Source organism: Phyllostomus hastatus, unplaced genomic scaffold, assembly GCF_019186645.2.
Source record: "Phyllostomus hastatus isolate PE091 unplaced genomic scaffold, TTU_PhHast_1.1 phas_scaffold_78, whole genome shotgun sequence".
Taxonomy (NCBI): domain Eukaryota; kingdom Metazoa; phylum Chordata; class Mammalia; order Chiroptera; family Phyllostomidae; genus Phyllostomus; species Phyllostomus hastatus.
Window position 1 is genome coordinate 93,680,571 of NW_025334041.1, and position 14,573 is coordinate 93,695,143.

At 36.7% G+C, this 14,573-nt stretch overlaps 2 protein-coding genes across 3 annotated transcripts in view; one reads left to right on the top strand and one right to left on the bottom strand.

The window, feature by feature from the left end:
• Positions 1-14,573, top strand: part of USP34 (ubiquitin specific peptidase 34) — a 220,397-nt gene that overhangs the window by 55,430 nt on the left and 150,394 nt on the right. For both annotated transcript variants that reach the window (XM_045827191.1, XM_045827192.1), the window contains exons 7-8: positions 3,158-3,350; positions 4,422-4,483. In XM_045827191.1, coding sequence (XP_045683147.1) covers positions 3,158-3,350; positions 4,422-4,483 — 255 coding nt within the window. The remainder of the gene's footprint in view (positions 1-3,157; positions 3,351-4,421; positions 4,484-14,573) is intronic.
• LOC123811173 (60S ribosomal protein L34-like) lies at positions 7,808-8,237 on the bottom strand. The gene has a single exon (XM_045827194.1). It carries the CDS (start codon positions 8,206-8,208, stop codon positions 7,855-7,857), a length of 354 nt encoding a protein of 117 aa, XP_045683150.1. The 5' UTR covers positions 8,209-8,237; the 3' UTR covers positions 7,808-7,854.

The window sequence follows — 14,573 nt, forward strand, 5'->3', positions numbered from 1 at the left end:
GCCATAGCAATCCTGAGGAAAAAGAATGAGACCGGAGGTATCACACTACTGACTTCAGGTGATACTAAAGAGCCACAATAATCAAAACAGCGTGTGGTATTGAAAGAAAAATACACAGACCAATGGGACAGACTTGAGAGCCCAGAAATAAAACTACATGTATATGGGCAAATAATTTTTGATGAAGGAGCCAAAAACATACAGTGGAGAAAAGAAAGCTTCTTCAGTAAATGGTACTGGGAAAATTGGAAGGCCACATTGAAAAGAATGAAACTAGACTGCATCTTTGTCCCCATGCACAAAAATTAATTCACAATGGATCAAAGACCCCACAAGATTGGAAAGAATATGCTGCATAGAAGAAAACAAAGGTAGGTACTAAATGTACAAAACTTAGGCTTAGAGAAAGGAATATTTTTTAAAAATCCTCACTCGAGGACATTTCTCATTGCTTTTAGAGAGAGAGAAAGGGAGAGAAAGAGAAACATGATGTGAGTGAGAAACATTGATTCATTGCTTTCTCATAAGCACCCTGGGGATTGAACTTGCAATCTGGATATGCACCCTGACCGGGAATTGAACCCCTGACCTTTCAGTGTATGGAATGATACTCCAACTAACTGAGCCACACTAGCTGGTACAAGAGAAGATTTTATAAAGTTGAACTCAAAGGCAAGGGAAGTAAAGACAAAAATACATGAATGGTACTGCACCAAACTAGAAAGCTCTGCACAGATACACCAAAAAGCAAAAAGACAATCAACTGAATGGAAGAAGATATTTGCAAACAACAGCTACAATGGGTGGTTAATTTCCAAAAATACAAAGAACTCATACAACTCAACACCAAACAAGTGGTACTATTAAAATGGGTGGAGAACCTGAACAGATAATTCTCTTAAGAAGACATACAGATGGCCAACAGATACATGGAAAGAAGTTTAACTTCACTAGCTGTTAGGGAAATGCAAACCAAAACTGCAAGATACTACCTCACACCTGTCAGAATAGCTGTTATCAACAAGACAAGTAAAACTAAATGTTGCAGAGGTTGTGGAGAAAAAGGAACCCTCCTCATTCACTGCTGGTAGGATTGTAAACCGGTATGGCCATTATGGAACACAGTATGGAGGTTCCTAAAAAATTAAGAATAGAGTTCCCACATGACCCAGCAATCCCCCTTCTGGCTATCTGCCTGAAAAATTTGAAAACATTTATTCACAAAGATATATGCACCCCTATGGAAGTGTCCTTTGATAGATGATTAAAGAACATGTGGTACATACATACAGTGGAATAGTATTCAACCATAAGAAAAGTTGAAACATTGCCATATACAACATTATTGGACCTTGAGAGTATTATGCTAAGCAAAATAAGTCAGAAAGTTAACCATATGATTTCACTCATATGTGGGATATAAAACTAAAACTCATCGACACAGACAACAGGATGGTGATTCCCAGAGGCAGGGGTAGGTAAGGGTAAAGGGAGTGAAACATATGGTGACAAAAGTTGATCTGACTTTGGGTGATGGGCACAGTGCAACATACAGATCATGTATCAGAAATGTACACTTCAAGCCTGTATAATCTCATTAACCAACATCACCCCAATACATTTAGTTAAAAAAATTAAAAATATAAAAAAGCACTTTGGCCTTAATTGCATCATAAATTATAGGGAGGTTAGAATAGAAGGTAGGAGACCAATTGAAAGATTAATGCAGTAATCCTGGAAAGAAATGATGGTTACTCGTATAAGGATTGATTTTGGTGATTTTGAAAATTGAATGGATATAAGTGAAAAAGAAATTGTCAAGATTGGTGATTGTGAAGTTTAAGGAAAAGAGTATCATGGATGACACTTAACCCTCAATTTCTCTTTGGTGATATGGGTATCATTAACTGAGATGTGAAAGACTAGGAGGACTACCTTTTGACATGCCTTTGGATAATTTAAGAGACACTGGCAAATTGGGAGCATAAGCCTGTAATTCAGAAAAACATCATTCATTTAGGAGTTACCATAAAGGCAGCACTTAAAAACCATGGGAGTGAATGGGGTTATCTAGAGAGAGAATGTAGAAAGAGAATAGAAGTGATTCTAGGATGGAGCCCTGTGGTTAGTTTGCTTTTGCTGTGTAAGAAAGCCCCCAAGACTTAGTGGCTTGAAATAATAGCCATTTATTATCTCCTACAGTTATTTGGCTGGCTAGTTTTTCTGATCTGGGCTAACTTGGCTGGAAACTGGATGCTTTAGGATAGCCTTACTTATATGTCCTGTGGTTGTCTGGGTGATTGGTCATGGTGGGAGAGGGAGTTTCATATGTGTCTTGGCTAGATGTTGTTTGGGGTGTCAGCCATGTCTCTTTTACACAGCAATCTAATCTGAGCCACTGTTCTTTGTGGTGGAAAAGTTCCCACTGAGAGAGAGGGCAAGCTCAAGAGCTTTCCAGGCTTCTGCTTATGTCACATCTCTTATACCTTTCGGCCAAAGGAAGTTTCATAGCAAAGCTCAAATTCAAGGGAGTAGAGAAAGAGACTACATCTCTTGATTGGAAGAGTGGCAAAGTTATGTTGTAAAGACTTCTATATACAGTGCTGGGAGGAACATGGGGACTTTTTGCAATCCATTACAAGCCCATAGGATCCCTAATGTTGAAAGGTTAGATTGAGAAGAGAAGCCAACCAAATAGAATAGGCAAGGCTTGAAAGGAAAACCAGTGGCTTGTGATTTTTGGAAGACAAAAAAATATTTAAAATGCACATATTTAAAAGAATTTCAGCTGTGTGGGGAAGTTGATAACACTTTATATGATGTCAGCTAAAATGACTAAAACAGAAGCTATATACATGACAGGTATTAGAGAATAGTAAAGCTTTACTGGAGGTGCATAATACTATGCTGAATGACCTGACTCTTTAAATTTCTAATTTAAGTTGGCCTCTCAGTAAAGGACACACTGCCATGCGCCATAAAATCTTTGAATCATCACTGTGAAATAGTTTAATTTGGGAATGTTAATCCCAGGATGCTAGGCTCTACTGTACTAAACATTTTGAAATTATGGAGCAAAGAAATATTACTGAAACATTGAGTGGTCTTTAGAAATATTTTTCAAGTTTTGTGTATGTTTTATTTCTGAAACATTCAGGTATTTATGCAAGCTCTCTGATCAAGAGTTAAGACAGAGTGCGGCTCGCAATATGGCTGACTTAATGTGGAGCACAGTGAAAGAACCGCTGGACACAACATTATGCTTTGATAAAGAAAGTCTAGATCTTGCATTTAAGTACTTTATGTCACCTACTTTGACTATGAGGTTGGCTGGACTAAGTCAGATAACGGTGAGTTATATTTGCTTTATTTTTGGTAATTTTTATTTACATTTCAGACTATCATCATCATTATAATAATACATGCTATTTATGGACCGCTTGCCTTATGCCAGACACTGTGCTTAGTATTTTACATGGATTACTTTGTATGGTGCTTACAAGTTTTATTTATTTTCCCTGTTTTAAATATGAGACTGAGGCTTAGATTTAGAAGGATTTATATGTTAGGTTTTTTTTAATTTCAGGGTCCAACTCCTTCACTATTTCTTTTTTTACCTCTTGAGTTTTTTATGTTTAGAAACCAATATGTTCAGAGAGAAAAAGAATTAGAGATTATAAGTAGTTACTTAATTCATTATCTAGGGGGAAGCCACAAATTAATGGGTCATAGGCCCAGTTTAACAAAAAAAAATGTTTTGGGGGGTGTACAGTAGCAAAACAATTTCAAATGGGTAGAAATCTATATTATTGATCTCTCTTGTGGGGTGGGGTAGAGTGGGGAGGAAGTTCTGATATCCTTGAGTCTGTATTACATAACAACAATTTGCTAGAGCTAAGTAGTTAGCAACGTTCTTTAGAATGTATATGCTTTCTCTGGTTTACCAAGTTCTCCATTAGCTTTACTTGTTTCTGTTTTCTGTTTTTGTAGTGTAGTTATTCTGAAGTAGCTGGATTTTACCCATGTATTGGAATTTGTAAACATAGAAAATACTTGTTGACATTTTCCGAAGTTAATTCTTAAATGTGTTTATTTAGGGGGCCTTTCCAGAATTTTATCTTTGTAATGACATAATGCTTTGCCTTAGATTTTTGTGTTATTCCCTATTCAGCTTTTTTTCTGTAGGGTGCATAGTGGAGTAAAGCATAAGTAATACTTATGGAATGAATTTATTTAATGTTTTAATATGATAAAGAAAATAGCCAGACCAACTGGGAGATGTATGTATCTGATTATCTATTTAAATTTTATAATTTTGTTCTGGTTATTGATTATGATCTATAGATATCAAACTATGTTTCTTGACAATTGCTAACATATGTAAGAATAATTTTGGAAAACTTTAATTTTTCTAATTATAGAATCAGCTTCACACCTTCAATGATGTGTGCAATAATGAATCATTGGTATCAGACACAGAAACGTAAGTAAGAGCATTAATACATGTCATACCATATTAATATGTGGCTGTTTATATGGTAAATGTAATTGTGACTTGATTAGATTTGAAGTACTTTCTAGAAATTCTTTGCCTTTTGGCTTCATTTGTGCAGTCTTAATAAGCTTTCAGAACAATATATTGAAACATCTGTTTTTTAAGAGCACATACCAAACACAGTGCTGTTTGCACAAAATGCAAAAGTAATAATATAGGAGAATTAGTAGTAAAGAATGTGGCACTGCTAGTTTTCAGAAAGCACACTTGATGCAGAAAAAGAAAGTACCTAATTCAATATATTTTATGGGGGAAAACCAAGGTAATAATGCTCATGTGTAAAAAGAAGTTTTTATAGCTTGGGGCTTTTGAAGTTTTTGGAAATATTTATTCCAGTATTTATTTCATTAAGTTGTCTTTTGATTATAGAAATCAGTTTTTAAATCTTAATTGGGTAATACATAATAACTTCTGCTTGAACAGAGTTATAAAGTTAAGGTATTAAAAATTCATAATTATATGAATGTCATATTTCTTGCTTTACTGTAACTTTTATGCATTAATCTTAGTTCTGCCGTATGGAGCTAATCTCAGTTGAACCCAGCCCTTAATGAATTTGAAAAACCAGAGACTATGTCTCTACCCTTGTTTTCCTCCAGGATAGTGTTCTTATTTCTCTGGTTGTTCTTCATATCTTACGGGTTTTACATTTATTATTAGATCAGTTTTTTACTTCTGGCAACATTCCTTTGTCGTTGGTCCCCTCGTAATGTGTTGTCCATAACTGGTTGTAGATTTATAAATTCTGGGTTATACTAGGAGTGCTATTTAGATTATGTATATATGTAGAACTACAGCTCTGGATTTCCTTTTTCAGTTCCCTAGTTCCCCTCTGCCACACATACACCTCTACCCCCACAACACTGTGTAGTAGAATTTTAAAGTTGTCAATGCCATAACCAACCCCCACCCCTGCAAAAAGAAAAAAACCATCCAGGAATCATCAGTTCAGTAATCCCACACGTCCAGGCTGGGTCTTTATTTTGCTGAAACAGTGGGTTGAGAGAGTAAGAAGAAATTCCATTTTAAAAGTATAAGGAATATATAGCCTACTGATGTGTTTAAGAAAAAAGAGGGACAAGAGTTAAAAGTTCTGAGGAATAGTGAGTAGAAACAGTTGAAATTGGGTAGAGAAAAGTGTGTACAGTATGAGAAAATTGGAGCAAATAGAAAAAGTGTGGTAAGTACTGTTGAGTCTGTGAATTGGGTCTCTCTTTTTAAGCAGTTTTATTGAGGTATAGCTACTGAATATATTGTAAATTTACTTGTTTTTACAAGGAATTTTAGTAAATACAGAGTTGTGCCGCTATCATCACAGCTCAATTTTATAACATTTCCATCATTTCAAAAAAGATCCATTTAGCCCATTCGTAGTCTTATTCCCAGCGTCACTGATCTACTTTGTCTCTGTGGATTTGCTCATTATGATAGTGGTCATTTTCATTTGGCTTCTTTGAATTAGTATACTGTTTTTCTTGCGGTTCATTCATGTTGTGAATCAGTGCTTCATTTCCTTTTTATTGCTGAAGAGTATATTATGTAGATAGGCACATTTTGTTTATATCCATTTACCACTTAATAGATATTTCAGTTGTTTCCACTTTTTGCTTAGTATGAATAATGTTGCTTTAAACATTTGTGTACAAGTCTTTTTGTGGACATATGTTTTTATTTCTGTTGGTTGATACCTAGGAGTACAATTGTCCTTTATATGGTCATTTTCCGTTTAACTTTTAAAGAAACTGTCAGACTGTTTTCCAGTTTACCTCCATTATTTTACATTCTCACTAGCAATGTATGAGGGTTTTGGTTTCTCTTCATTTTCGCCAGCGTTTGTTATTGTCAGTCTTTTTGATTATAGCCATTCCAGTGAGTGTGAAGTGGTATTTCATTATTGTTTTAATTTTCATTTTTCTAAATAATGATGTGGATCATCTTTTTATATAATTATTCATTCTATTTTCTTTTTTGGTGAATTGTTTGTTCACTTTTTGCCTAGTTTTTAATTGGATTATTTGTCTTGTTTTATGGACTAGTCAGTAGCATATGATCTGTGCTATAGAATGTTCACATGTACTTAAGAATGTTTATTCTGCTGCTGTTGTATGGAGTGTTCCATAGATGTCTGTTAGGTTTAATGAGTTTGTAGTATTTTTTGCCTTCTATATTCTTGTTGATTATTTTTTGCCTTTTTTTTAAGCATTTGAATTTTTTATTTTTCTATTGATTTTAGAAAGAAGAAGGGAGGGGAAAAGAGAGATTGATCTGTTGTTCTACTTATTCATACATTCATTGGTTGATTCTTGTATGTGTCCTGACTGGGCGATCAAACCTAAAACCTTGGCATACTGGGACCATGCTATAACCAACTGAGCTACCCAGCCAGGGCCCTCTAGTTCTATCCATTATTCAAAGTAGGGTATTGAAGTCTGTAACCCTAGTGGATCCTCACTCTGTGGATTTCATATTTGTGAATTTGCCTCTTTGCTGCAATTTATTTGTAACCTGAAAATGAATAATTATAGTTTTTATTATCATTTGTGGAAATGTAGAGAGCAATAAAAAAATACGAGTCTCTAAAATGGCACATTCTCAAATGAAGTCAGATAAGGCGATGCTCTTTGTTATTTTAGTGCTGGTACAGAGGTGACCAGAGGGGTGGAAATGGTGAGATGCTATGCAGTATAATGTAATACTGTGAGAAGCTCTGGCTCTGGGACCAGTTGGATGGGATATGAATCCCAATTCCAGTACCTGTTAGTGGGGCAGCCTCAGAAAAGTCACTTAAATACTTCTGAACCTCATTTTCTCTTTTTTGAAACAGAGAACATAGAATCTGCTAGGGTAAGTTGTTTTTAGGATTTAAAATTCAAGGATTGAGAAGTATTAGCTAATGCAGTGCAGCTACTTTACAGAATATAACTGCTGCAAGTAACAGAATTAGTAGCATTTGTCTTTTTCTCCCTTCAATTCTGTGGTGTACACACACAGAAATACACAATGGAATAATAATCAGCCATCAAAAAGAGTGAAATCTTGACATTATGGAAAAAATGGGTGGACCTTGAGGGCATTATGTTAATTGAAATAGAGGAAGACAAAAACTTCGTGATCTCACTTATATGCTTCAAAAAACAAAACAAAAACAAAAAGCTACCAATCTCATAGGTACAGAGAACAGATTGGTGGTGTCAGCGGCAAGGTGAGGGATAAAGTGGGTTAAGGGTATCAAAAGGTATAAAATTTCAGTTATTTTTTTTCCTTTTAACTATTTTTATTACTCAGAAAAGCTCCATTTTTTATTTAGCTTTTTGACTCTGTACTTGTGTCTTCAATACTTTCACAACAATTTTCTGCTCCTCAATAAGGAAAGCACGCTTGATCCTGTCATGGACACACTTAGCACACATGGATCCACCATAGGCCCTGCTGACATGTTTTTTCGTTTTAGACAACCTCATTAGAACTTTAGGCCTCACAGCACGAACCCCACGAAGTCGGCCTGGGCACACGCCACATGCAGATTTTGGTGCTTTCCCAACCTTTTTGGTATAAAGGTAAACGATTCTATTGCCAGGGGTTCGGGACAGCCTAGTTTTGTTAGAGGCTGTATTGTAGGACAGCCTCTGATGGTATGTCAAACGCTGGACCATTGTGAATACCTAATAACACCGTTCCTGGAAGAGCTAAAATTTCAGTTATAACATAAGTCCTGAAGATATAATGTCCCACATGGTGACTATAGTCAATACTCTATTGCCCATTTGAAAGTTGCTAAGGGCATAGGTTTTAAAAGTCCTCATCACAAGCAAAAATAATATTTTTGTAACTCTATGGTGACTAATGTTAACTAGACCTACTGTGGTGATCATTTTGTAATATGTACAAATATTGAATCATTATGTTGTACACCTAAAACCAATATGTTATGTCAGTTATACCTCTTTAACAAAGGAGCTGTTAGAAAAAAGAACCAAATAAAAGAAAGCAACATGAAGACATTTTAATACCCAGTGAAAGATGTCTCTTTCTTCTGAGAGGAGTGGGGTGATTGGAAGGCTGCCAGTGGTTTATGATCACATTTTTACATGTGGCGAAAAGCCTCCCTTTCATTGCCCTGACAGAACTGGGGACTTCAAAACTAGTTTTAGTTCTGTGAAACATTTGTCTTTAAAGGAGTTCTGCAAATGGATTATAGAACAAATTGTGTACCTAAAATTATTATATAAAATTTGCATTTAATCAAACCTTCTGTCTCCTTCCAGTCAAAAGCAAACAGAAAATCACATTATTGCAGTGAGTCATTCTTCTAAAGAGAAGCTACTCTAGGATGCACTTGATGCTAATGAAATGCTCTTTTTACCCAAGAAAGCAATGGGAGATAACAATTTTTTAAAAGATTTTATTTACCTATTTTTAGAGAGGGAAGGGAGGGAAATGGAGAGGGAGGGAGGGGGGGAGAGAGAGAGAGAGAGAGAGAGAGAGAGAGAGAGAGAGAGACATAGACATAGACATCAATGTGCGGCTGCTGGGGGTTATGGCCTGCAACCCAGGCATGTACCCTGGCTGGGAATCGAACCTGCGACACTTTGGTTCGCAGCCCGCGCTCAACCCACTGAGCTACGCCAGCCAGGGCTACAATTTTTTAAAAAAGAAGATTCGAGGTTCAGTATTATCTAATTCAGTACAGCAACTTTATAAAATATAACTGCCATGAATAACAACAATTAGCTGTAGCATTGGTCTTTTTTTTAATAAGCAGTATGTTTTAAAGTTGTTTTTTTAATTACAGTTGTCCCAATCTTTCCCCATTGCTCTTTCCCTTCCCAGCCCCCTCCCTATGCTCTCACAGTCAGTCCCACCCTGTTGTCCATACACATGGGTCCTTTATATATATGTTCCTTGACTAGACCCTTTCCCTTCTTTCTCCTGTTATCCCTCTCCTCTGATCACTGTCAGTTTGTTACTCTTTCCATGTCTCTGGTTCTGTTTTGCTCATTTGTTTGTGTTGTTCATTAGGTTCCACTATAGGTGAAATCATATGGTATTTGTCTTTTGCCATCTTGCATATTTCACTTAGCATAATACTCTCCAGTTCCATCCATGATGTTCCAAAGGGTAGGAGTTCCTTTTTTCTTTCTGCTGCATGGTATTCCATTGTATAAATGTACCACAGGTGTTTGATCCACTCTTTTACCGATGGGCACTTAGGCTGTTTCCAGTACTTGGCTATTGTAAATAATGGTGCTGTGAATATAAGTCGTGCATGGGTTCTTTTGAATTGGTGTTTCAAGATTCTTAGGGTATAATCCCAGCAGTGGGATCATTGGATCAAAAGGCAGTTCCATCTTTAGTTTTTTGAGGAAATTCCATACTGTTTTCCACAGTGGCTGCACCAGTCTGTATTCCCACCAACAGTGCCACCAGGGTTCCCTTTTCTCCACATGCTCGCCAGCATGTGTTATTTGTTGATTTATTAATGATGGCCATTCTGACTGATGTGAAGTGGTATCTCATTGTGGTTTTAATTTGCATCTCTCTGATGACTAATGACGTTAAGCATTTTTTGATGTGTCTGTAGGCCCTCTGTATGTCCTCCTTCGAGAAGTGCTTGTTCAGGACCTTTGCCCATTTTTTAATTAGATTGTTTGTCTTCTTGGTGTTGAGTCATGAGTTCTTTATACATTTTGGAGATCAAACCCTTGTCTGAGGTATCATTAGCAAATATGTTTTCCCATACAGTTAGTTCTCTTTTCATTTTGCTGATGTTTTCTCTAGGTGAACAAAAGGTTTTTAATTTTGTGTAGTCCCATTTGTTTATCTTTCCCTTACATCCCATGCCCTAGAAGATATATCGATGAAGATATTGCTGCGTGTGATATCTGCCATTTTGCTGCCTGTTTTCCTCTAGGATTTTATGGTGTCACAACTTATGTTTATTTTTCATGTATCTTGACTTTATTTTGGTGTATGATGTAAGTTGGTTGTCTAATTTAATTTTTTTGCATTTACCTGTCCAGATCTCTCAGCACCATTTATTGAAGAGGCTATTTTTACTTCATTTTATGCTCCTGCCCCCTTCGTTGAATATTAATTGACCATAGAGAGCTGGTTTTATTTCTGGGCTCTCTATTCTGTTGCATTGATCTCTGTGCCTGTTCTTTTGCCAGTACCAGATTGTTTTTATTACAGTGTCCTTGTAATATAATTTGATATCAGGTATTGTGATCCCTCCTACTTTGTTCTTCTTTCTCAAAATTGCTGAGACGATTCGGGGTTGTTTATGGTTCCACATACATTTTTGAAATATTTGTTCTATATCTCTGAAATATGTCATTGGATTTTGATAGGGATTGTGTTGAATCTATCGACTGCTTTGGGTAGTATGGGCATTTTAATGATATTAATTCTTCCAATGCATGGACACAGTATATGCTTCCATTTATTTGTGTCTTTATTAATTTCTTTCTTTAGTGTTTTGTAGTTTTCCAAGTACAGGTCTTTTACCTCCTTGGTCAGGTTTATTCTTATGTACTTTGTTTTTCTTGTTGCTTTGTCTTTTTCTCTCTTGAATTCTGTTGTTTTTGCTTAATGTGTTTTGGGAGTTTTTATTAGTTTCATATATGTTTATAGTTGTTATGTACCTGATAATTGCACCCTTTTATCACTGTGAAATTTTCCTTTGTGTCTTTAAAACATTTGTTGGCTTAAAGTTTATTTTGTTTGATGTTAGTACTGTATTATACTTCCTATTTTCATGGCATACCCTTTTCCATCCTTTATGTCTTTTGGAGGCAGCATATAGTTGGATTAAAAAAAAACTAGTCCTACATTCTCTGTCTTTTGATTGGATTAATTCTTTCACTCTTATGTTGTGTATATACTTGAATGTATATCTGCCATTCTGCTATTGGTTTTCTATATTCTTCTGTATTTTAAAAATTCTTTCATTGCCTTGTTTTGCAATATGAAGGCATGTCTTAGTATAACATTGAATTTTAAGTCCACTGATTTTTTTATGCTTTAAAATTTATTTTCTTTTGTTTTTGAAAAAGTGATTACATTTTAATAGCAAAATATCAATATAAACTCAGATATTTAAAGTTATGCTTGTTTTGTTTTCTGTATTTCCAAGGCCTGTCTGCAAGAATGGTCTGGAAGCATGACATACCAACATCAATGAGTAGTTGTGTAACTTAGATATTGGTTTTTACATCAATACCATACCCCACCATTAGAGGGAACAGTGTTCCCTTACAGAATCTGGGTTCCGTATCTCAGAAGGAGCACCTTGTGTTTGAACATTAACAATCTGAGGCTCAGATCAGTGTCAAAAGATCAAGATCTTCCACTGGCCAAATATTGGGCAACTTAAGCTAACAGTGAAACTCTAAAATCTAAAAAACAAAAAACCCAACCCCTGAAATTTACTGTAATGCCCTATGTTAAAGTCACTTGAGTCAATACACTGACCTTATTGGCCACTGTAGGTGACTACAACAGTGGCCATTGTAACTTCTCTTCCAAGGATGGCTTCCCTGTGAAAAATCCTTCTGGGGACCTAACAGTGGCATGGTGAGCAGGTGGTCCTGATGCTGACCAGCCCTCCCCTGGGGCTCTTTCCTCCCCCACACTGACCTGTTCCCTGCCTCCTCTCTCCAGCTGTGCTACTCTTTTGAATCCAGGGGAGTCTGTGAGGATTTGCTCAACCTAGGTAATCCACAGTGTCTGTAAGTAATTGGCAGTTAGGGACAGGATTATGGGCTTGGCCCATGTTCGTCTCAGCCTGGACCTGTGTGTTCAGGACAGAGGTGAGGGTGATGCTAGGTTCATGGGAATGATGCTGGTTGTGACTCTCTATGTCTCAACTAGGTGCTGGCCCCACCTACAGGGACTCAGGACAGATGGTGTCCAGTGTCAGACATAGGCCTGACGATGGTCGCTCAGAAAAGTAGTCTTCAGGGAGGAAAAAAGGAGAGCAGAGACTGGAGCCCTTTCTGGAACTTGGGAGCTTGTGCACCATGCTCTGGGTCCCAGGCTGTGTCCAGGGAGAGGACTTTGATCTCTGGGTCCCCTGCCCACTCTCCTCCACCCAGTGCTGCAACCCAAGTCTCCCACCATAATAGACTCATGTCTGTCTTCTCTGGAGAGAGGCGGGCTAAGTCCCAGGCTAAGTCCCAGCCTTGGGCTGCCGGTTGGCCTTGTTCTTGCTGAGGAAGAGCACGTGCTGGGCCTCCTGCTCCACCCGCTGGACGGAGGCCCATTTGGACTCCCCCTTTCTCTGCTTGAACTTGGGGACTGCAATGTCCTTGTCTATGTGGAGCTTCCTTGTCAAGCGTTCTGCTGAAGGCTGCCTGGGCCTCTCTCTTCTTCTTCTTGCTACTGACAGGGTTTTTCATATCCTGATGGCTCCTCATAATCTCTCAGAGCCAGAAGGGGATTCCCGGTTCATCCTGGTTCTTGGGTTTGCAATTCACTTTATTCTTCTCTTTGCTGCACGGCCTGGGCTGTGGTGCTGAGCGCTGCTTCCCCTCCAGCTTCTGCCTCTACTCCTGCGGCCACCCTGGCCCTCAGGCCCCTGCTTTCCCTGTGGGTACTGCCTTGCCTCTCGTTGCCCAGCCTGTGCCATCCCCATGGCCCGCCAAACGGGGAGAAGCTAAACTGAAAGGGCTACCATATGCATCTTAATTTATTATTGTTTACTTCAGATTTATAACTTAATTCTAGTAAAATTATGGAAATATTGCTTTAGTATAGTTCTATTCCTTTTTTTCTGATCAGAAGCCAGCTATAATCTAATGTGATTCCCTTGTACATGCTTGCTACTTTTAATAGTTTGGCTATGATGTGTCTAGGTATGGATTTCTTTGTGTTTATCCTGTTGGATTTGTTAGTTTTGAATTTGTACATGAATATTTTTCATCAAATTTGGGATGTTTGGGTCATAATTTCTTCAAAATTTATTCCTGCTTCCCCTACTCTTTCTGGGAGTCCCCATTATATAGTTTCCAGAGTCCTGAATGGTTGTTACGAATGATATCCAATTTTATGCTTGGTCAGTTATAATTATAGTTCTCAGATATTACAAAACTTCCATGGGTCTCCTTTTAATGTCCTTCAAGAGACTGAAAGAATGAAGTTCATCTTTTAGAATTTTAGTTGTTGAATTGTCTTTTTGTATGTTACGCTAATCAGTTCAGTCATGGATTATAGCTTTTGTAGGACTACCCAGAAAATATCTTTTACCTCAAAGACATCATTAGTAGTTTTATTTTAATGTTTTACCTTTTGAGGCCCATAGCTTTTTTAAAAATCTCGTAAGTGTTTTTTAATTAAATGTAATTCTTCTAAAGACATATAAGAAAAATTAGTTATTCCGTTTTTTAATTACTCAGTTTTTTTTAATATATAATTTAGAGATGAAAAAATTTTGGGATCTTTAACTGTAAATTCTATTTTGAAACCTGTTTTCTTCTACCTACAATTTACCCATCACTACTTCTTTCATTAAATTTTTTTAAAATAGTAGGAATTGGAGAATCTGAGTTGGTCTTTATCTATTAAAGAAATTGAATCATAAATTTATAACCTTCTGAAACAGAAAGCACCAGGCCCATATATGTTTACTTGTGAATTCTATCAAATATTTAAGGAAGAAATGATATTACTGTAGTTTCTTTTAGAGGATAGAAGTAGAGGGAATCTTGCTTTACTTACTCTTTGAGTCCAGCATTACTCTAATACCAAAACAAGACAAAGACATTACAAAAAAGCAAAAAGTACATACCAGTATTTCTTATGAACACAGATGCAAAAGCCTTCACAAAATACTAGCAAATGAAACATAACAATGTATAAAAAAGAATTATATACCATAACCAAGTGTGATTTATCTCAAATATGCAGGCTGGTTCAACATTTCAAAATTAATTATTATAACTCATCATATCAATAAACTAAAGAAAAATCACATAGTTACATGAAGAGCATTTGACAAAATCACTCATTTGTGATAAAA

Coding starts and splice junctions, on each gene's coding strand:
- LOC123811173 (XM_045827194.1), bottom strand. CDS start 8,208: ATGGTCCAGCGTTTGACATACCATCAGAGGCTGTCCTACAATACAGCC.